Source organism: Typopeltis vanoorti, chromosome 1 (assembly GCF_054136105.1).
Source record: "Typopeltis vanoorti isolate ZY-2024b chromosome 1, IOZ_Tvanoo_1.0, whole genome shotgun sequence".
NCBI classification, from domain to species: Eukaryota; Metazoa; Arthropoda; class Arachnida; order Uropygi; family Thelyphonidae; genus Typopeltis; species Typopeltis vanoorti.
This window is the reverse complement of record NC_143549.1, coordinates 111698449-111722795: the sequence shown is the minus strand read 5'-3', so window position 1 is coordinate 111722795 and position 24347 is coordinate 111698449. Positions and strand designations below refer to the sequence as shown.

Genomic DNA, 24347 nt, shown 5'->3' with positions numbered 1-24347 from the left:
AGAATAAGAAATTAAATAAATATATAATATTATTTTCCTTTTGATAAAATATTAATTATTTGTAATGAGTGTCTATCCAATAATTTAAAATTATGTAACATGGTTATTTTATTATTATTATTTTTGTACTTACAGAATATAGGAAAACAGTAGCCAAATTTTATGTGATCTATTATTAGAAATTATAATACATAACACAGAAATATGAAGGACATTTAAAACAATACATGGCAGTAGGCATTATTATTATTATCATCATCCCAAGACCTCATGGAGTCAATGACTCATTTAAGCGGCCCCTTTGTCATATACACAGCTCATCACACCATGCCTTAAACACATTCAAATTCTCTGCAGACACCACACTCTCAGGCAAGGGATTCCACTCATTCACAACTATGCATGCAAAATCCTACTTCTCACTCCCTTGTTCACACTCTGTGAACAAGGGAGTGAGAAGTAGGGATGACCTCTTGTTCTCCCATAATCTCCTACCATTTTATGAAGAACCTCTTCAACACAGATCTTATAACAACCCCTTACCAACTTGTACATCTCTATCATATCACCACATTTTCCTCCTATCCATTAGACTCTGCAAACTGTATTTTCTCAACCTTTTCTTATATTCAACATTCCAGAGATCAGAAACTATCCTAGTTAGTTGCCTCTGGACACTTTCCAACATCTCTTTGTCCTTTTGAAAACCAGTTGACCAAATTTGTGAACAGTGTTCACATGTGTAACCTAATTAGAGCCTTATACAATGGAACAAGAATCTTATTGCTTCTGCAAAACAGTGTCCTCTGTCATCCCCAGAATTCATTGTGTTGTCCTCACGATTTTGGCAATGTACCCTCTAAATTTTAGATCCTTATCCACCATCACCCTAAGATCTCTTATTTCCTCCACCTCCAACAATACATCCCAAACAAGCATAAATTCTACATCCCTTCTTTGTTTCCCAAATTTTAAAGTCTTATATTTTGCAACATTGAACTGGCATACCCACTCCTGTGCCCATTCACTCAATCTATTCAAGTCTTTGCAAGGCCAAAACTATGCTCTACTCCTTATAGTTTGTCCCAACTTTGCATCATCTGCAAACAACTGAATATCCCCATCCAAAACTTCCCCAATATCATTAATACAGGTTAAACAACAATGGCCCTAAAACAGACCTCAGAGGCATACACTAGTGACTTCCACCTTCTGGGATATTGCTTCCCTATACACATGCTTATCAAATAATTTAAGGAAATTATAACATACAAAGGATATAAATTAAATTAAAATTAATCTATATTTCCAATATTTCGGCATCATCACGTTGCCATCTTCTCATGAACTTAAAATAAAGACACATGCATGCGGGCACTACACACAGTAAATGAGGACGAAGCAGGAAGCTATTGTTTCTCCTAAAAGTCCTGATGGTGTCCCCTAGCAGGCTATGTAGGTATTCGTGGCCTTTGGGCTGAAGGTCTTCTGATGTAAGTCTCCCAAATTTTGGGCAGTCTCATGCAACCAAATTTGTTGAGGTTTGGCATGTTTCTTAGGGCTGAGGCTGATTCCATGAAGAGCCTTTCAAATTTGAATTTACTATGGTGTATTATCGCGGCTTTCTTCCACCGTATTCTGTGGTGTATCCAGACTCTGGTCTTGCAGACCATGCTCTAGTGGCTGTACTGGTGAAACCGGATGTAATCCTTGTGTTCTGAAATTCTGATATTCGCTGTCCTGCTTGTTTGGCCAAAGTAGGACAGCTTACAGCTTCAAGGGACCTGGTATACACTAGGTAGGTCTAGGGGAAGTGGTTGGTCTTTAGTGGAGCAGATAAGGGATGCCAATTTTCTATATAGTCTATAACACGAGGTCGTCATGTTTTTTTAGGATTTTGGTAATTTTTTCCGAGGTACCGTGGATGTAGGCAATGGTGATTGATTTAGAGTAATCCTTGTTGTGAAGGAAGGGGGGGGGGTTGTGGTTTACTGGTTTCAATATTTTTTGGATTTTTTATTTGGGGGGGGGTAGCCATTGGTTGAGAAAGTGTTGAGGATGTGGTTTAGTTCTATGGTTAGGGAATTGTCATTTGAACAGATAAGTTTAGCCCTGTTGTGTAATGTCTTAACTCCATACTGTTGCGAGGGGGGGGGGGAATGTTGGTGAATGTATCTGCCTGTATGGATGGGTTTTCTATAAACTGAGAAAACCAAGGTTCCATCAGGCTGGCGGGTGACTAGTGTGTCTAAGAAAGACACACTAGTCGTTTTTCTCTTTTTCCAGGGTGAACTTGATTCTGGGGTGTTGGTTGTTTAAGTGTGTTAGGAAGGAGAGGAGTGCATCGGAACCATGTGGCCAAATAACGAACACATCATCAACATAGCGAAGCCATATGGTTGGTTTTTGTGGGGCAGAGTTTAAGGCTTTCTTTTCAAAAGTCTCCATAAAGAAGTTGGCCAAGGGTGGGGAGAGTGGTGAACCCATGGCTGTCCCCCCCCCCTCGATTTTTTTGTAGAAATTTCCTTGCCAAACGAAATAGCCTGAGTTCATTGTGAACTGAAATAGGGCTGAGATATTGGGAGGAAATTTAGCTTTGATTAGCTCTAAATTTTCCTTGAATGGGACATTTGTGAATAAGGAGGAGACGTCAAAACTGACCATTATGTCAGTATGTTGGAGTGTAAGGTTTTCTACACTGGCTTTGATGTGGGCCGAGTTTTTTATGTGTGATGGTGTGTTGCCAGTATAGTGTGCGAGTGCTTTGGCCAAATGTTTAGCTAATTTGTATGTGGAGGAATCTATGCAATCCACTATGGGAAGTAATGGCACATTTTCTTTATGTATTTTTGGGAGTTCATATTTACGGGAGGGTATGGAGTTAGACGGTTTTAATTTGTTAGTGACTTCTAGAGGCCAAGAAGTAATTTTCTTAAGAAGCCTGTGAAGTTTTCTAAATTGTGAGTTAGTGGGATTGTATTCAATAGGAGGTAAGTAGCCTGATCTAATAACAGAGCATTAAGCTTACCTGTGTAATCTGTTTGGTTAAGTACTACTGTGGCGTTACCTTTATCTGCTTTGCTGTTTACTATCTCTTTGTTTTTCTTCAATTCCTGCAGAGATTTATATTCCTTATTGGATATATTGGTTTTTGGTAGTCTTGCTTTGGTGAGAACACAAGCTACATCCAGTCTAATATTGTTAGCGACGTGGTTTGGAAGGTGGCAGATCCCACATTCAATTTGGATCATTATATCCTCGGCTGGTAATTTTCTGGGAGCAATGGCTAAGTTGTGGCCATGTGAGAGCGCATTGAGTGCTTTAGGCTTCAAATTAACTGAAGAAAGGTTGATTACAGTGTCGGTAGAAAGTTTTGGTTTGAGTTCTTTTTTAAATTCTCAAATTTCTTGATATGTCGACTTCGTATTTTTTAAAATTCTTTATCTGCAGAAGTGCACGAGATGTTGTATAAAATTGACCAAAACTCGTGGTTTAATGTGCTGGAAAGCTGTTCTTCGAGTGCCCAAATAGCTAAGCTTGCATCAGCTAGGAGAAAGCAAGTGGCAGCAATTTGTTCTTGTAGTAGTAGAGCTTGGCTAGAGCGGATATAAATTCGGAGAGCCTTTTGTGAAAAGAAACGGTACTTGAATTTAACCCAATTTGGGATTACCTGATTATCCTGGCAGCAATTTAGGAAGGTCAGACAGTTCAGTTGTCTTGATAGCTTCAGCTTCATTTTATCATAAAGGCGGGCCTTGCGTGCGATGGAATGTCTGTGGATGATAGTAATTCTCGTAGAAAGGCTTAGATGTTGGTTATTTATTAAATAACTTAAGGAAATTACAACGTATAAAGGATATAAATTAAATTAAGCTTTAATCTATATTTCCAATATTTCGGCAACGTCACATTGCCATCTTCACAGGAACTTACAATAAAGACATGTGCACGCAGGCACTATACACAGTAAATGAGGATGAAGCAAGAAGCTATTGTTTCTCCTAAAAGTCCTGATGGTGCCCCCTAGCAGACTATGTAGGTATTCCTGGCCATTGTGCTGAAGGCCTTCTGATGCAAGTCTCCCAAATTTGGGGCAGTCTCATGCAACCAAATTTGTTGAGGTAGGGCTGAGGCTGATTCCATGAATAGCCTTTCAAATTTGAATTTACTATGGTTTATTACCGTGGCATTCTTCCACTGTATTCTGTGGTGTGTATCCAGAGCATGGTCTGCAAGCTCCTGTGGTCCTGCATGGCCAAACAGGCAGGACAGCGAATATCAGAATTTCAGAACACAAGGACTACATCCAGTTTCACCAGTACAGTCACTCTGGTCTTGCAGACCATGCTCTGTATATACGCCACAGAATACGGTGGAAGAAAGCCATGGTAATACACCATAGTAAATTCAAATTTGAAACGCTTTTCATAGAATCAGCCTCAGCCCTATGAAACATGCCAAAACTCAACAAATTTGGTTGCATGAGACTGCCCAAAATTTGGGAGACTTACATCAGAAGACCTTCAGCCCAAAGGCCACGAATACCTACATAGCCTGCTAGGGGACACCATCAGGACTTTTAGGAGAAACAATAGCGTCCTGCTTCGTCCTCATTTACTGTGTGTAGTGCCTGCGTGCATATGTCTTTATTTTAAGTTCCTGTGATGATGGCAATGTGACATTGCCGAAATATTGGAAATATATATTAAAGTTTAATTTAATTTATATCCTTCGTATGTTGTAATTTCCTTAAGTTATTTAATAAGCATGTATAACCAACGTCTAAGCCTTTCTACAAGAATTCCCTATACACAACTTGCTGATACCTGTCAAATAGTCAATCTCCAATGCAATGCACTAGTGTAATATCCAATCCCACCTTTTCTAGTTTGACTATCAACTTATCATGTGGTAATCTATCAAAAGCCTTTGCAAAATCTAAGTATACTACTGTGTATCCATCTCTTTTATCCAATGAAGCTGTCACCTTATTGTAACAAGTAAGTAGATTATTAAACATGACCTCCCTTTAGCAAATCCATGCAATGCATCAAAGATAATACCATCTTTGTCGACCCAATTCTGAATCCTAGTTCTCCCTAGCCCCTCCAACAATTTAACCATAGCAACTGACACACAGATAGGCCTATAATTTGATACTCAAGTTCTGTTACCTTCCTTATGAAGTGGTACAATCTTGCCTTCCTTTGGAACTTGACCAAATGTAAGACTCATATTAAACAAATATGTCAAGACAGATGTCAACTCCCTGGTACATTCCTCCAAAATATATGGTGATATATCATGAAGTCCCACAGCCTTATTAGCATTAGTTTGCTCGATACTCCATATACCTCTTGCTCACTTACATGCAGTCTTCCATCCTCATCAACTGCTCTCAAACTCTCTATGATGTTACATTCACAAGAATGAAAGACCCTTTATGAACTTTATGCTACAGGATCTTTCAGGTACCTTCTCTCTTTTTGCATCACCGAAGTCTACAAAGTAGGTCTGATATATTGATAGTTTAGATATCTGAAAATATTTTATATTTGTGTTAGAGGGCTTTGTAAACGAGAATTCATCCATGAAAGGATGTTAGTCTATTCACAAAAGGTTTCTGAAAAGTAAAGCAACACATTTTTTTTCTGTATCTTGAAGTGACTGAACAAATGGAAGTCAAAAGGTACTAACTCTGTGCTGTGTGTGTGTGTGTGGGGGGAGATGTGTCAGAGTTTCCCCCAATGATTACAGTGCAATCTTACATGAGTGGTGTAAGTGTGCACAATGTGTGAATTAGTGTTCTTACGTACTAAAATCACGCCACTTGTTAGGAGTCCTTCATTTGCTTCAAATGTTGGCTTTCAGTTTGTCCAGTGTTGCACAGTAAAGTTCTGCATTGATTGTTCTCCCTTGCCAAGAAGTCCACCAACAGAACACTTTAGCAATCCCAAAACACTGTAACCATGAATTTTCAGACAGAAGGAACAGTTCTGAATTTTTTGCACACAGCATATTGTGGATGTTTCCAGGTCATGGGGCCTTCTTTGCTCTCTGGAGTAAAGTGATGAGCCCACGTTTCATCTCCTGTGACTAGGCAAACTACAAAATTCTCACATTTTTTGCAGTATTGCAACAGATTCTTCAGACACATCCCCCATTTATGTTGCCTCATACTCCTCGGATAATTGTCCGGGTATCCACCGGGAACACACCTTTCAAAAGCTAATGACATCATAAACAATTTCCTAAACAGTGGACTTACTCAAGTTTACTACGTGTTTAATTTCACACAGTTTCACTAGCTGGTCTTCAAGAACACTATCTTAATGCTTGTCTTCTGTCTTGCTTCATGAGGGACTGCCTGCCTTGTCAATTTTCTGATGTCACTATGGCCTGCTTTAAATTCTTTGTACCAAAAAACAAATGCTTCTTTGACACACCTTTATGCCCTACACAGCAACCAGTTCATGGTGAATGTCACTTGGTGAAGCTCTTTTTGCTTGTAAAAAATGGATAACTTCACAGACACCTATTTTGGACTGCATTTACATAGTAGCCACCATCTTGCAACTGGAATTACGGTTAGGAGAGCCACACTGCAATGATGATCTTTTTAAACATTATTAATAAGTCTATCTGTTCAATGTGTTTTATCTCATTCCCTTTCACTGTTATCAAGAAAAAAAAGTGTTACCTTACTTTTTGGAAATCCCTCGTAGTAACAATACCACAGGTAGGTTAAGAGTTAATAGACAGGAATCTGGATACTAGGGAATCTAGATAATCTGGAAATCCTACTGCACAAACCAAACATGGAACTTTTTCAAGTCACTTAAGGCCTCCAGTATGAAGAGTGGTTGGTCTCATACTTCATGATGAAATTCATCTCCTACTTAAAGATATTCACTAAACATCTGCCCACATTTGGACTTTGAATCCACAGCCATGGCTGGACAGCTGATATATCAACCACTCAGCCAACCAGATGAGCAAATCTGAACAGAAATCTGAAACACACAGCCTTCTATATTAACTGAAAACGTGAGATTAATGATGCACTGCCATTTATTGATGTGTTTGCTCGTTATATTAAAATTCAGAAACCAGCACAAGTTTGATACCTGTAGTAAGTTTGCTAACCTTGAAAAATATTTCAGGGATAACAAGTTTACTATTAGGTATTAATTCTCTAGAGTTTTTGTTATTTTAAGTCTAAAGAACACTACTTATTGGCCCTACTTAGTAGCAATAATGAGTTCTAGTCTTGCACAAAACTGTTGGAAATCTCTAGTCCTGTTCTTTTATCACCCTTGTCATCAGATATTGTGCAGGTTGCAGAGGACATCCCTATCTTTAATACTCATAGAACATCATTCTTAATGAGATCTGAGTGATGGATTATCACTAATGCCAGGTTTTGGTATGACATAAAAAATGAAATGGGGTGCTTTCTGAGCCAATGTTGGCATGTTCCAAGTGCATGGTTATGTTCCTTACATAAAAAATAGCAGGACTCTAGAGAATTAATCTCCAGCTAATTTTTTTTCTTCATGTGTTTCCCACCCATGAAAGGTTTTTAGTAAACCTATAGTACATCTGTACTGTGGGTGGACTAAGAATTTTTCCCTCCATTTTTTATCAATTATACATATATATATATACAGGGTGTTCGGGATAAATTTGACAGTTTCGTAAGGAAAAAGACAATCTTCTTTGTATCTATTAAATTTAATGAATTGACAAAAAAACATTACAGGCAGAGTTAATTACAATACTATCAACAAGATTTACTCAAAATAACCACCATTAGCATCGATCACAGCTTCAATTCTGCTTCGGAACCTCGAACAAGCTGATGCTACAGTCTCCCTGGGAAGGGCCGCAAAAACTGTTTTAATTTTATCCATTAACTGGGCTTTTGTATTACTGGAAGTGCGATTGGTGTCTTTTTAAACTGTGCCCCATACAAAATAATCCATGGGGTTAAGGTCTGGGGAGTTTGGAGGCCAAACATTTGGACTGGTGAAGTCGTAGAAATTTTTAGACAACCATTTTTGACTTTTCCCAGAGGTGTGGCAAGTGGCCGAATTCTGCTGCCATACATACGGCCTACCATTGGCTACCCTTGTTATCCAGGGCTTGACTACAGTTAGCAACTCCACGAACAAAGCCCGAATTCCAATGCCAGGGTTCTTCAACACCTGTTCCTGCAGATTTGCGAGGAATTCTGCTGTACGAACGCAATCAGATCGTCTGCTAGGGATCTTTCTTCTTGCTACATCCTCGTAGTCACCATTGCAAGTCTCTAGTTCATGCCTGATTGTTTTTACTGTATTCAGGGAGCATTGGGCAGCAGTCGTAATATCCTTATTTTGATGGCGGGCACGAATCATCATGATACAAGTTATTCTCTTCCATGATTCAGGTGGGTTCCAGCTATCCATCCTTTCTGACATCTTGTATATGAATGAAGAAGGGTCCAAACTTTTAAATGAAGAGAAGTGTGTGTTAATACATGTAACTTACCGAAAAATATAATTAATTATAAATATGTCAAATTTATCCCGAACACCCTGTATATATATATATACAGGGTGTTTGGGATAAATTTGACAGTTTCGTAAGGAAAAAGAAAATCTTCTTTGTATCTATTAAATTTAATGAATTGACAAAAAAACATTACAGGCAGAGTTAATTACAATACTATCAACAAGATTTACTCAAAATAACCACCATTAGCATCGATCACAGCTTCAATTCTGCTTCGGAACCTCAAACAAGCTGATGCTACAGTCTCCCTGGGAAGGGCCGCAAAAACTGTTTTAATTTTATCCATTAACTGGGCTTTTGTATTACTGGAAGTGCGATTGGTGTCTTTTTCAACTGCGCCCCATACAAAATAATCCATGGGGTTAAGGTCTGGGGAGTTTGGAGGCCAAACATTTGGACTGGTGAAGTCGTAGAAATTTTCAGACAACCATTTTTGACTTTTCCCAGAGGTGTGGCAAGGGGCCGAATCCTGCTGCCATACATACGGCCTACCATTGGCTACCCTTGTTATCCAGGGCTTGACTACAGTTAGCAACTCCACGAACAAAGCCCGAATTCCAATGCCAGGGTTCTTCAACACCTGTTCCTGCAGATTTGCGAGGAATTCTGCTGTACGAACGCAATCAGATCGTCTGCTAGGGATCTTTCTTCTTGCTACATCCTCGTAGTCACCATTGCAAGTCTCTAGTTCATGCCTGATTGTTTTTACTGTATTCAGGGAGCATTGGGCAGCAGTCGTAATATCCTTATTTTGATGGCGGGCACGAATCATCATGATACAAGTTATTCTCTTCCATGATTCAGGTGGGTTCCAGCTATCCATCCTTTCTGACATCTTGTATATGAATGAAGAAGGGTCCAAACTTTTAAATGAAGAGAAGTGTGTGTTAATACATGTAACTTACGGAAAAATATAATTAATTATAAATATGTCAAATTTATCCCGAACACCCTGTATATATATATATATATACATACATATATATATATATATATATTTTTTTTTTTTTTGTAATTTTTTTTTTTTTTTGGATAGTCTGGAAACCCTGCTCTCTTAGAGGCCACACATGGAACTTTTCTAGCCACTTCAGGCCTCCAATAAGCAGGGAAGTGGTCTTATCAGTATATCTCTACCATATATCAGCTCCATTTCACAAAATTAAGCTAAAATTCTCAAAAAATTTAAAATTCACACTTTTTTTTTTTTAACTTCTTCCAAACTCTGTCCCTTACTCAGTACACCTGAACTGAAATATGACAACCTAATCCAGGAATTTATCATCTTTGGTGTAACTGCAGTGTGTCCTATTTTGGTCATATGGAGAAATCCATTGAGTTGCATATGGGAAGAACATGTGAAAGACATTACGTATAGTAGAACTAGAGAGCCAATGCACTATCTAATCACGTTATTAATTTTGCTTATCCTAACGATGAAGACTCTGTCATTCATCCAGTGATCTGAAAAAATCAAAAAACATTTTTAGAAGTTATGATGAACTAGAGAGAAGAACTGTACAATCAAAAGAAACTGTCCTCAATCCAGTCCATCTTAATACTAACCTTAACTATAACCTATCTGATTATCACTCTTAAGCTATTTAGCTTTGGCATTCACAAGATCATGCCTTTGCAAATGTGTCAAACAACACTATTACAATCAGATTGCCTTTAAATGTCATCAATACATTTGCAAGTTAATTTATAGCTGCTGTTTCTCTTGTAATTTTGTAATTTTATATTTTTAGACTTCTGTTTTCATGTTATGAACCTGATGAAGTTTTCTAAGAAGATGAAACTAGTTCTACACTCAAATCATAAATAATTTTTTCTATTTTGGTATCGCTTAGTTTCTAGTAATTAAATTTATTTAATATATATAACACTATGGTGACAGTGCCAACTATTGGCGAGAAAAATCAGTTTTTTTGACATATTTCATATAGTCAGTTGCTACGCCATCATATAATGAATGGGAATACAAACATATATTCCTTGAAGAAGTTTCAGCGAATGAAGCTAGGAATCACTTACTAAAATGATGGCTTAAATTTAAAGTGAATCTAGTTGTCTTTGGGCCTATTGCAGAATGAAGAATATTCAACATACAAGATTCATCATAGGGACATATCCTAGAAAACACAAAATCTATCATACCATTCCTTAAACTCTTCTTCCCTTTTACCACTCAATAACTGGTCAATTACCGAAATCCAATTTACCTAGGTGTTACACTAGATAGGCCTCTAAATTATAAGTGACACATAGAAAAGACAGCAGCTAAAACTCAAACACGTAATAATATTCTGCTCCGATTAACATCATCTCAGTAGGGTGCAAATTCACAAGTACTGCGCACCTCTGCACTGGCACTCTGCTTTTCGATAGCCGAGTAGGCTAGTCATGCTTAGGAAAGATCATTACATGTCAAAATTATTATTATTATTATTATTATTCAGGCCTCCAAGGAGTCAAAAGACTCTCGAGGGAGGTCCTTCCTAAGACATAAAGTCTGTCAAGACTCATCGAGGGGAGGTCCCTCCCGTGAGAAACACAAAGTCTATCATACCACTCTTTAAACTCACTGACCATTCTCACTCCCAACACTCCATAAGGCAATGCATTCCACGGCTCAACCACCCTCCACACAAAGAAGCCACTCCTTACCCTCTTGCTCACAGTTTCCTTTCGTAACTTCCAGGGATGGCCTCTTATCATCACTCCTTCCCGCTGATCAACCAAGCGAAAGAACTCCCCAGTGTCAACCCTGTAACCACCTCTCAACAGTTTAAAAGTCTCAATCATATCACCTCTCCTTCTTCTATCCACCAAACTCTGCAGTCCACATTCCCTCAGCCGATCCTCATAACCAAAATTATGCAGTCCTAAAACCATCTTTGTATCCTTTCCACAGTTAATTTATCCCCTTCAAATCCTGGGGACCAAATCTGAGAACAATAGTCCAAGTGTGGTCTGATCAGAGACTTATACAACGGAATGATAGCCCTCTTATCTCTGCAGGTCAGTGTCCTTCTCATAATAGCAGCAATCCTCTGTGTTACCTTCACCACCTTTGCAATATGTCCCCTAAACTTCAGGTTTCTATCAATCATCAACCCCAGATCTCTTGTCTCCCCTACTTCCTCCAGTATAACTCCTCCCATAAAGTATGCAGCATCCCATCGATGTTTCCCAAACCTCAAGACCTTACATTTTGCTGCATTAAACTGACACCCCCATTCATTTGCACATCTATCTAGCTTATTTAAATCCTCTTGCAGGGCTACCACATCTGCACTATTACTAATAATCCTTCCCAGCTTCGCATCATCCGCAAACAACTGAATATCCCTCTGCAATCCACTGGCTATGTCATTGATATAAAGGTTAAACAATATAGGTCCTAGTACTGAGCCCTGTGGGACCCCACTTGTAACCCTCTGCCTCCTGGAAACTGCTCCACCATACACAACTCTCTGATACCTATCAGACAGCCAATCCTGAATCCAGTTGACCAATCTGACATCCAGACCCATGTGCTGCAACTAATATCAGCTTATCATGTGGCACCCTGTCAAATGCCTTCGCCAAGTCTAAGAAAATTGCAGTATATGCCTTTCCCTCATCTAATGTTCTTGTAACTTTATTATAAAAGGGTAGCATATTGCTAAAACAAGAGCATCCTTTCACAAATCCATGTTGATTCTCACAGATAACATTACCCTCATCTGCCCAATGCTGTACACGGTCCCTCACTACTTTCTCCAAGATCTTTACTACTGATGACACACAGACCGGCCTATAATTAGACACTTCCAGTCTGTTACCACCCTTATGCAATGGCACTATCTTACCTTCCTTCCATTCCCTGGGCACCTTTGCCAAAGCCAGACTTTCATTGAAAAGCCACGTTAAAGGTACTGTCAATTCCCTAGCACATTCTCTCAAAACTCGTGGTGAAATACCATCCAGTCCCACAGCTTTATTGACATCCAGAGTACTCAGTATCTGAAACACACTCTCCTCCTGTACCTCCAGACCTCGTACCAGTCCTATCCCTCTAACATTAAAACTGACTCCTCTAGGATGAAATACTCCAATAAAGTGTTCATTGAACAATTCCACTATGTCCTCTGCATCAGTCACTCTATTCCCATTTTTATCCCACAATATCATTCTTCCACAGTCATTTCTCCTCCTACTGGCCACATAGCTAAAAAATTCTCTAGGATTTTCTTTGGATCTTAGGGCCAATCTCCTCTCATATTCCAGTTTCGCTTTCCTTATCACACTAGTCACTCTTCTGGCCTGTGTCTTATATTCCTCATGCATCTCTTCACCTGTCTCCTTATATCTCTTCCATAGCCTCTTTTTCGCATGCAATTCCTGTTTAATATTGTTTGTCATCCACTTTACTCCAAATTGCGTCCTCTTCTTCACTCATGGTATACAACTTACCATTGCTGATAACAAATATTCTTTCACAATTTCCCACGCACTGGTGATATCCCGGCCTTCCAATTCCTCCCTCCATGAAACTTCCCGAAGTTGACGTCTAAGACTATTATAATCACCTGCCTTATAATTCCACATAAGTTCCCGTCTCTTTGATACTCCTGCATGTCTATTCATTTTCCAAGTCAACACCATATGGTCACTCTCTCCAACTGGTGGGAGAGACGTCAACTCAGTTATTATCAACTCTTCTGATGCTATAACCAAATCCAAAACTCTTGAACCTCTTGTTCCCTCTGTTACATGTTGCCTAAGACATTTGTCCCTCAAGAATTCTAGAAATTCCATTCCCCTATTGCTACATGCATCTTCCTCTCTCCAATTTATACTACTAAAGTTAAAATCTCCCATAACAATCATTCTTCTTGCACTTGCCAAACTTAGCTGTCTAAACATCTCCTGGTCCCCATCCTTTGTGCTCCTCGGTCTGTAGCAACACCCCACTAAATATCCTGTCTTGCCTACCTCTACCTCACACCATACGCTCTCAAAATCGTTTGTCTCACTTCCTTCCAAATTCTCCACTCTTAGAGGACATAGGTCATCACTTATCATAAGCAGCACCCCACCACCACGCTTTCCCCTCCTATCCTGACGAAAAATGCTATACCCAGCGACTTCTATTCCTGTTGTTATATCTCCTTCTGTCAACCACGTCTGAGTGATCACAATAATTTTTGGCCAGGCTGATGCTATCTGCGCCACCAATTCCTCTCCCTTATTCCGGATACTCCTGGCATTAGTATACAGCATATAAATGCCATTGTTTCTATACCCAGCATTATCCCTTCTAGACTCCACTGGGCTCAGTGTTACCTGACATTGTCTCCCTTCTCCCAAGTCAAGTATCCATTCCCACAAGAGGCCACCCCTGCTATCATCCTCCCTGGGACACACTGACTCGTTCAGAACAGCAATCTCTCCAGATGCCTACGTCCTTCCTCATTCAAATGTAAACAGTCTCTCGCATACAATTCCTCTCTTTCCTCAAACGCACTCCAAGCATCCACATATACCAGTCCTCTCTTGTCACACATTCTCGCTATTATGCCATTCAATATCACCGCTCTTCTGCTCATCTCATCATTATCATACCTAGGCAAAACGCACACTATTTTTCTTCTCTCTGTCTTCTTCCGTACAGTCTCAAGCAAAAATCTCATATATCTCGCTGCCCGACTTACATTACCACTCAAGTCATTCGTTCCTACCATCACAATCATCTCATCCACCCTTTCACCTCTCTTAATTGCCATAGCCACCCTTTCTATTGTTCCTCCTGGCAAATACTCCTCACGCATCCTATCTTGAACACCACGGATTATTGAGTAGCCATACATTATACCTCTTACCATTCCCTCGCTCCTATTGTTTCCATTCTCTCCTCTTCTTTCATTCCCATACCTCTCTCTTCTACTGTTTCCATTCTCTCCTCTTCTAGCACTTCCATACATCTCTCTCATTCCCTCTCTCCTACTGTTTCCATTTTCTCCACTTCTAGCACTTCCATATCCCTCTCTCATTCTGTCTCTCCTACTACTGTTTCCATCCGCTCGTCTTCTAGCATTCCCATACCTCTCTCTCATTCCATCTCTCCTACCGTTTCCATTCTCTCCTCTTCTAGCACCCCCATACCTCTCACTCATACTCCCTAAATTCTCTCTCTCTCCTACTCTGATTCGCCTTGCATTTATCTCTTCCATTCTCCTAATCTTATCTTTCATACTTCTGCTCTCATTCACAAGACATTCCACCTCCTCTTTCAACTCATCTATCTCCCTCTGTAGGTCAGTCACTCTTAATCTAAATTCACTCTCCCAAACAAAACCATCTCCTAAACTTCCACAGTCACTCACACCTTTCACACTATCAACTATTATTTTCTCATTCTCTCCTATCATACTACTTGTCTTCCTACATTCATTCCCCGTTCCTGGAGCAACAAAGTCGGATATCGATCTAACTAATGTACTTATTTCCTCCAACTTCATGCATTTTGCGCATATACGCTCTTCACTCTCTTTAACAAGCCACATATGTAATTCCCGAGACGTATACATGCCGCAAGTACTGCATGCCACAAAGTCCCTTATGATATTGCTAATAATTGATTTCTTAAATGGCGGAGGACTTGGCGTTACGCCACTTGCGACTGCTGCTGAATCCACCATCATTCCTTACTGCCGAGTAGCGTAATCTTTAATAATTATTCAATTAATAAATAAGAGGAAAAAAAAGTACAAACATCAGAACATTTAAGTACTAAATATAATTAAATAAAATGAAATATAACTAAATACAGTAACTTAGCTTTGTTTTGTCTTCCACCGTTACACGTTCGATTCCAACGGTACCAAAATATATTATATCGCGACAGCAACTAACTTCCAAAAAACAACCACTGAAGTACACTCGTATTCAGAGAAACAATTTAGCACTCAAAAACGTAGAAAAATGGGGAAGAAAAAAAAAAAAATTATTGATAAAGTTCTTAATGAAAGATGTCGGCACATTACCGGCTGCCTTAAGCCTACAAAAATTGACCACCTATACTCACTATCTGGTATTGCACCACCTCACATCAGAAGGACTACACAGAGTAGATATGAATGGAAACAACAACTAAATGATGAACGGTATCCTTTATATGGACATGTTGCAGTACATAAGAGGCTAAGATCAAGGAAAAGTTTTATTCACTCGGTGGAACCGTTGGTTGATTATATAAAATCAACAATGTGGCAAGAACAATCTCCAGAGGCTCTGAACTTAAACGAATCTCTTCCTTCTGCCTTACATCTTGACTGGAAAAGATGGAAGACACTGAATAGACTTCGTTCTGGAATGGGCTATACAGACAATGACAGCTGCTCATGTGGTGAAACACAAACCATGGATCATCTTCTGCAATGCTGCTTAATAGACATCAACAATATATGTACCCAAGAAGATTTAATGCAATGTAATGAAACAGCTTTAAAGTATATTAGTCACTGGATGAGTGAAATTTGACATTTTATGTTTTTGCTTAATATTTCATGCAAGTGGCATTTTTGTCTTTTAATGTACGTTTTTAATCCTTATTCTTTTAATGCCTATTTCTTTAAATGTATGCTTTTAATCATTTATATGCATGCTCTTACATTTTCTGTAGTTCGCACACGAAATAAATAAACCACTCAATCAGGCAATGCATCCCATAGTCCATGTTTTATATTTTAAAAATGCACATTATAAATTACTACATAAATTCTAGAAAGGAAAAATTCTTCAGAATCAGGTACTATATTGTACCACAATAATTGTAATGAAACTGAACAGGATGATATTAACAATTCAAAATTTACAAGCCGATACATTTACACAAGTTTAACTCTGGGAAACTCATACTTTGAATGTCATTATCACCATTATCATTATTATTCTGGACCTCCATGGAGTTACAAGACTCACTGTGGGAATTTTGCACAATTTTACACAACACAAAATTTCATACTATTTTTTAAATCTTTTTCAGTGTTTATGCTTTCACCACCACACCAGTCAATGCATTCCCCAGTCCAACTGCCCTCCATTCAAAAAAGGAATTTCTGACCCTCTAACTCACTATTTCAATTCACAACTTCAGGGATGGCCCTCTTATAATTTACTTCTTCCTCATGTTCTACCATATGAAAGATCACCCGAGCATCATTCCTGTAACTACCTCAATAGTTTAAATGTCTCAATCATATCACCTCTTCATCTTCTATCCACCAAACTCTACAGTCTGCATGCCCTCAATCTATCCTCATAAATAACATTGCACAGTCCTGATATGTCACTGACATAAAGGTTAAATACAGAATATGCCAGTATCGAGCAATGTGTAACTCCACTTGTGATCTTCTTCCTACTGCCCCCCCCCATATACAACTCTCTCATATCTATCAGTCAGCCAATCTCCAATCTAATTCACTAACTGATATGTAAATCCATATGATACAACTTAAATATCAGCTTATCATGTGGTACCTTGCCAAGTACCTTTGTAAAATAAAAAAAAAAGATTGTAGTATATGCATTTCCCTCATTAATAGCTGTTATAACTTTATTTTAAAAGGCAGTTGGATTGCTGAAATAAGAGCACTCCTTAACAAATCCATGCTGAACCGCACAGACAACATTACCCTCATTTGTCCAATGCTGAACGCGATCTCTCACTAATATCTCCATAACCTTGTCAACAAAAGAAAAATATAAACTGGCCAATACTTTGACACTACCTTATCCACTGACTCCATGTCAATGGAGCTATTAGTTCCTTAGCATATTCTTTAAAACATATAGTGATATCCCATCTGGTCATAAAGGCCTTACTGACATTCAGAGTACTCAGCATCAAAAACAGTTTGAGTACCTTTCAAATGTCAAGATAATACTAACTTGAGCCAAATAAAATGATGGCCACTATCATCGTAACACAACAGTTAAACAATCAAGATAACTTGAACCCTTAGCCCACCCAAGTACTAATGTACTATAGGATTACAATTTGCAACCATTTGTAAGAGGGGAATTCACATTGAAAATAAAATGAAGTTGAAATCTATGATACATTTTAGTACTGCAGGTAGGTTGAGATTAGCTAAACTGGGACCCTCTCCTGAAGAGGGGGGGGGGGAAGAATTTGTATTTCAAGAAGCCTTTAATAAAAAAAAAAGTGGTGGCCTCAAGCATCAAGCAGTAAAAATAATTACCAAGAAATCCAAGGACTTATCATGGGAGAGAGCACTCTAAACCACACATTATCTACACCCATGCCATTTACAACCTGCTAATAGTAATTTTTTTTTCTTTATTTGCAAGTGTTTTTTTTTATATATTAATAATTTTTTAATAAATATTTTATATTTTAATACAGTGAAATACAGCTGATTTCACTGTATTTCACAAGCATATATGTGGGATCAATGCTTGTTGATTGCAAAGTGTAGATGCTCTTCACTTCACTTGGCCACAAGAACATATACAATGATAACAAATATCTTATGTGTATACACCATCAGTTAAAATGCTGAATAAAAATGTTTGGCTCTGAATTTTTCACTTTCAGAAGTCTGGTAAATATTGTCGCTGTTGTTGTTATTATTATTATTATGTGACACCTCTAAGGAGTCAAAGACTCATTGAGGGAGAGCACTCTACTACTCTCTGTTGCTACCATCTAATCTACAAATTAAACAGAACCCACTGATTTCCCACCACTAGTAATTTTTGTCTGTAAATTGTGTGATATAGTCCCTAAAAATTAGAGAAGAGGAGGAATTAAACAAGAGGAAATATACATTGCTGAAATAAATTTATTAAATAATGTTGCTAAATTTTCTTAAAAATATGGTTTCTCACCTTGGAACTGTTGATCACAGGCATCTTAAGAGATGCTAGCATGATTTTAATCATACATGTCAAGTTGCATGGGCCACTAGGTAAAGCCAGAAGGAATTTTCTCAAAAATAATTCTAACTGTTGAAGAAACAGACACCATGGAGGAAGGCTACTTTCAAGTGGTAGGCATTCTAAATACATGACAACATTATCCAGAACATGGAAGACAATGTCATAATGAAGATGCTTTCTGTCATTTAAATTCTAGAAAATAACGTTATAACAATTTTGCTAAATAACTCTGAAAATCATATATTATTATTGATTTCACTTAAAAATGAGAAACAAGAAAAAAATCTTTGTTGATTAAAAAAAAAAAAAAGACCAAATGTCTTAACATTTCCAAATGATAATGAATGTCAGATCAATTTTGCTTAGTGCAAGGTTATACATTTTGCAATTAATATTATAATTCAGGTACTCCATGGAGTCAGAAGACTCATTGCAGGAAATCCACACTATCGTAACACAATACCTATCATACATCTTATCGACTGTTGAAGCATTCACAACCACTTCTGATAATCAATTCCACTCATTCACCACTTTCCAAGTAAAGAACCTAGTCCCCCCCCCCCCCCCACACACACACTCTTAGACAACTTCCAAGTGTGACCACTTGTTTCCCCTTACTCCCCATGTATTGTTGAAAAAATTTCTTGTGTGTTAATCTTAAAAACCCCTTTTTATAAGTTTCTACCATATCCCCTCTCCTTCACTTTTCAGTCAAACTCTGCAACTCACACACCCTCAGTCTATCCTCATAGGGAACATTCCACAGACCAGTCACAAACTTGATCAATCGTCTCTGAATCCTCTCCGCCACCTCCAGGTCCTCTAGAAATGCAAGTGACCAAATCTGTTCATAACAGTCAAAATGTGGCCAAATCACAGCCTTATAAAGAGGGATAATAATCTCCCTACTTTACTTGTCATTGTGTTCTTCAACATCCAAGTAATCCTCTGAGCTGTTTTGCCAACTCTTGCAATATGTCCTCTGAATTTCAAATCTCTATCCATTATCAATCAGCCCAGATTCCTAGCCTCATCAATTTCCTGTAAGCTAGTACCATGAATATGATACGAAGTACGTAATCTTTCCATCTTAAGTGAATTATCTTACATTTTATATGACTGAATTGATAACCATTGTCCTTTGCTCACATTGCCAATTTACTTAAATCATCCTGTAAGATATTTGTATCACCTTTATCAACTATTGTCCTCCCCAGTTTTGCTAATCAGCAAACAACTGAATATCCCCTTGTAATCCACTGACAATGTCATTGATATAAAGGTTAAACAATACAGGTCCCAGTACTGAGCTCTGTGGAATCCGACTTGTAACCTTCTGCTTCCTCAATATTGTCCCACCATACACAACTCTCTGATACCTATCAGATAGCCAATCCTGAATTCAGTTGACTAACCCACATCTAAACTCATGTGCTGCAACTTAAGTATCAGCTTATCATGTAGAACCCTGTCAAATGCCTTTGCAAAATCCAAAAAAATGGCAGTATATGCCTACCCTCATCAACTGCTCTACAGTACAGCATAGTGCAATACAGTCTTCTATAGTTTTCTATAGTTGTATAGTGCGACTAGCATCTTCTTTATCAGAGACACATTGACTAAAACTTAATGGCCCTTATGGGAACCAACCCTGACAATCATCTCACACAATACAGAGAGCCTCTCCTCTATAAAAGATCTTATTGCAAAAATGTGTAAAGAACAAAAATATGATATTTTATGTCTACAGAAGACACATAAAGGACCTCAACAAGCCAGACCTAAATTGCTGGAATGAAGTTCATAAAAGAAATACCACATGAAAAGTATGGAAGTGCTATCTTCACTAGACAGGAGCTCCAGGTTACAGGATATAAATTCTTGTAATAGATCTGGGTAGCATCACTGTTTTCTCAGTATATAAACCACATAGTATAAACTTTGCTTCTGAAATGTCCCAGTACTTGACACAAAAGAAATCTGCTATCATTATAGGAGACTTCAACAGTCATAGTACACAGTGGGGTTACACTGAAACAAATGAGAATGGAGAGTTAGTTGAACAGTGGGCTGAAAGTAATCAAATGAATCTTATACACGATCCTAAACAGCCATCATCATTTAACAGTGGAAGAGGGAAAAGAGGTTATAACCCAGACCTCGGATTTGTTAGTAATAGAATAGCTTATCTGTGCACTAAACAGGTATTTGCACCAATCCCAAATTCACAATATAGACCAATACTGCAGCACGTTTTCCCACCAGTCCGACTTAAGGAGATTCCACTTAGGAGACACTTTAATTTTAAAAAAGCTAACTGGGAACAGTTCTCAAGAGAATTAGACATAAACCTGACCAACATTTCACCCAGACCAGAAAATTATGGAAAGTTCATCAAAGCTATCAGATGGTCTGCTACCAGGCACATTCCAAGAGGTGTAGAACATGTTACATTCCAGGTTTTACAGAGCACAATGTGGAAATATATGAAAGATATTGTGACCTATATGATAAAGATCCATTTTCATCAGAAACAATTGATGCAGGAGAGGAACTTACAGCAGCACTGTCTGAAAAAAGAAGTCAACAATGGGCAGAGAAAATTAAAAGCTTAGATATGTAGCACAGTAGCAGGAAAGTCTGACTCTTACTCAAAAACTTATCTGGTGACCCAACAACAGCAGCAACCAAAGTTAATATAAATGCAAACCAAATTGCAAGTCAGCTATCTCTGAATGGTAAACCAAGTACCAAAGGAAAAATACCTAAAGAATATATTAAAAAGTTAGGGATTCTAAGCACCATTTATTAAAGAGGAACTAGAAAATGCCCTAGAAGCCTTAAAACCAGGAAAAGTTCTGGTATAGATGATATCAGAAATGAGATACTAAGGAATCTGGGAAAAAAGGCAACAGAGTAGTTGTTAGAATTTTTCAACTTTTGTTGGAAATTTTTCCCACATACCCAGCATATGGAGACAAACGAAAATAATACCTATCCTGAAACCAGGTAAACCTGCTGAGGATCCAAAGAGCTACAGGCCTATAGCTCTCCTAATCACAACACTGAAGTGGATGAGAGGTTAATCTTGAATAGATAAGTCCAGAGAAAGTGCTGATAAAAGAACAGGCAGGATTTAGACCAGGAAGATCATACACTGGACAAGTATTAAACCTAACAGTTTATTGAGGGCTGCTTTGAAAGGGGGAGGGGGTTAGCAACAGGAACTGTATTTATAGATTTGACAGCAGCATATGACACATTAAATCTTAGAAAGCTTATAGTTTATATATTATCTCCTTTACAACATGATAAACAGGCTATCAGTTAGTGGAGATATTTAGGTTGCTGCCATTCAGCAGGAGATTATTTGTTGATTTTCAAGGAAAAAAGAGCAGATGGCGTATCCAGAAAAATGTCTACCTCAAGGAAGTGTTCGATCTCCCCTCCTCTTCAATATAATGACCAACTTATAAACCCACGGTCAAGAACCTTCTTATATGCAGATTAATGGGCAATAGCTTATCATGCAAAATCCTTTGATGACATTGAGAAGCAGCTCACACAAGAGCTAGAAACCCTTACAGTTTACTATAAGGAAAAACCAACTGAAACCAAATCCAAGCAAAACCCAAATGTGTCTTTTCCATCTCAATAACAGGGAGGTCAGGAGAGAGTTGAATATAGAATGGAATGGAGTGAAACTGGTCAATTATCTAAATCCAATTTACCTAGGTGTTACACTAGATAGAAGACCCTAAATTACAAGTGACACATAGAGAAGACAGCAGCTAAAACTCAAACAACACGTAATAATATTCTGTGCCGATTAAGGAACTCTCCTCTTGGAACAAGTATGCTAGTCCTGTTTGGGAAAGATCATCACATGTCAAAATTATTGATAAGGTTCTTAATGAAACATGTCGGCACATTACCGGCTGCCTTAAGCCTACAAAAATTGACCATCTATACTCACTGTCTGGTATTGCATCTCCTCACATCAGAAGGACTACACAGAGTAGATATCAGCAGAAACAACAACTAAATGATAAACGGCATCCTTTGTATGGACATGTTGCAGTACATAAGAGGCTAAGATCAAGGAAAAGTTTCATTCACTCAGTGGAACCACTGGTTAATTCCAAAAAAGCTACAAGGTCAACAATGAGGCAAGAACAATCTCTAGAGGCTCTGAACTTAAACGAATCTCTTTCTTCTGGCTTACATCTTGACTGGCAAAGAAGGAAGACACTGAATAGACTTCATTCTGGAATGGGCAGATCAAAGCAGAATATGGTCAGATGGGGCTACACAGACAATGACAGCTGCTCATGTGGTGAAACACAAACCATGGATCATCTTCTTCAATGCTGCTTAATAGACATTAATAATATATGCACCCAAGAAGATTTAATGCAGTGTAATGAAACAGCTTTAAAGTATATTAGCCACTGGATGAGTGAAATTTGACATTTTATGATTTTGCATAATATTTTATACAAGTGGAAAATTTTGTCTTTTAATGTATGCTTTTAATCCCTATTCTTTTAATGTCTATTTCTTTAAATATATGCATTTAATCATTTATATGCATGCTCTTACATTTTTTGCAGTTCGCACATGAAATAAATAAAATCAAATCAACTGCTCTTGTCACTTTATTATAAAAGGCAATCATATTACTAAACCAAGAGCGTCCCCTTACAAATCCATGTTGATTCTCACAGATAACATTACCCTCATCTGCCCAACACTGTATATGGTCCCTCACTAATTTCTCCATGACTTTAAAACTACTGATGACACACAAACTGGCTTATAATTAGACACTTCCAGTCTACTACTGCCCTTGTGCAATGGCAATATCTTACCTTCCTTCCATTCCCTGGGCACCTTTCCCATAGCCAGACTTTCATTGAAAAACCAGGTCAATGGAGCTATCAGTTCTTTAGCAATTCTCTCAAAACCTGCGGTGAAATACCATCCATTCCCACAGCTTTACTGACATCCAGAGTACTCAGTATTTGGAACACACTTTCCTCTTGTACCTCTAAACCTCGAACCTGCCCTACCCCCCTCTAGTATTAAATCCTTCTTCTCCAGGATGATATACTCCAATAAAGTGCTCATTGAACAACTCCACTATGTCCTCTGCATCAATCACTCGATTCCCATTTTTATCCCACAAAGTTATTCTTCCACAATCATTTCTCCTCCTACTGGCCACATAGCTAAAAAATTTTCTAGGATTTTCTTTGGATCTTAGGGCCAATCTCTTCTCATATTCCAGTTTTGCCTTCCTGACCATACTAGTCACTCTCCTGGCCTGAGTCTTATATTCTTCATGCATCTGCTTCCCCCCCCTCTCCTTAAATCTCGTCCATAAACTCTTTTTCACCTGCAGTTCCTGTTTTATATTGTCTATCATCCACTTTACACCAAATTCTGTTCTCTTCTTCACTTGTGGAATACAGCTTACTATTGCTGCTAACAAATTTTTCTTCACCATTTCCCAAGCACTAATGATATCCTGGCCTTCCAATTCCACCCTACATGGAACTGCCCCAAGTAGATATTTACGACTATTATAATCACCCACGTTATAATTCCACATATGTTCCATTTTTTTGATATTCCTGCATGTCTATTCGTCTTCCATGTCAAAACCACATGGTCAATCTCTCCAACTGGGGGAGAGATGTCATCTCAGTTATAATCAGCTCTTCTGATGCTTTAGTGTTGTGCGTCAACACTAAATCTCTACGCAACAAATTCTCGCTATCAATCGCTTCAAAACTTCAATATAAAATTCACCATTGACTGTTTGGCCAGGT

General features: G+C 38.3%; 1 protein-coding gene across 1 annotated transcript in view; it reads right to left on the bottom strand.

The window, feature by feature from the left end:
- unc79 (UNC-79 domain-containing protein) overlaps positions 1 to 24347 on the bottom strand; it is a 1277183-nt gene that overhangs the window by 325704 nt on the left and 927132 nt on the right. Inside the window, exon 44 of the mRNA XM_090395893.1 lies at positions 18460 to 18702. Coding sequence (XP_090252019.1) covers positions 18460 to 18702 — 243 coding nt within the window. The remainder of the gene's footprint in view (positions 1 to 18459; positions 18703 to 24347) is intronic.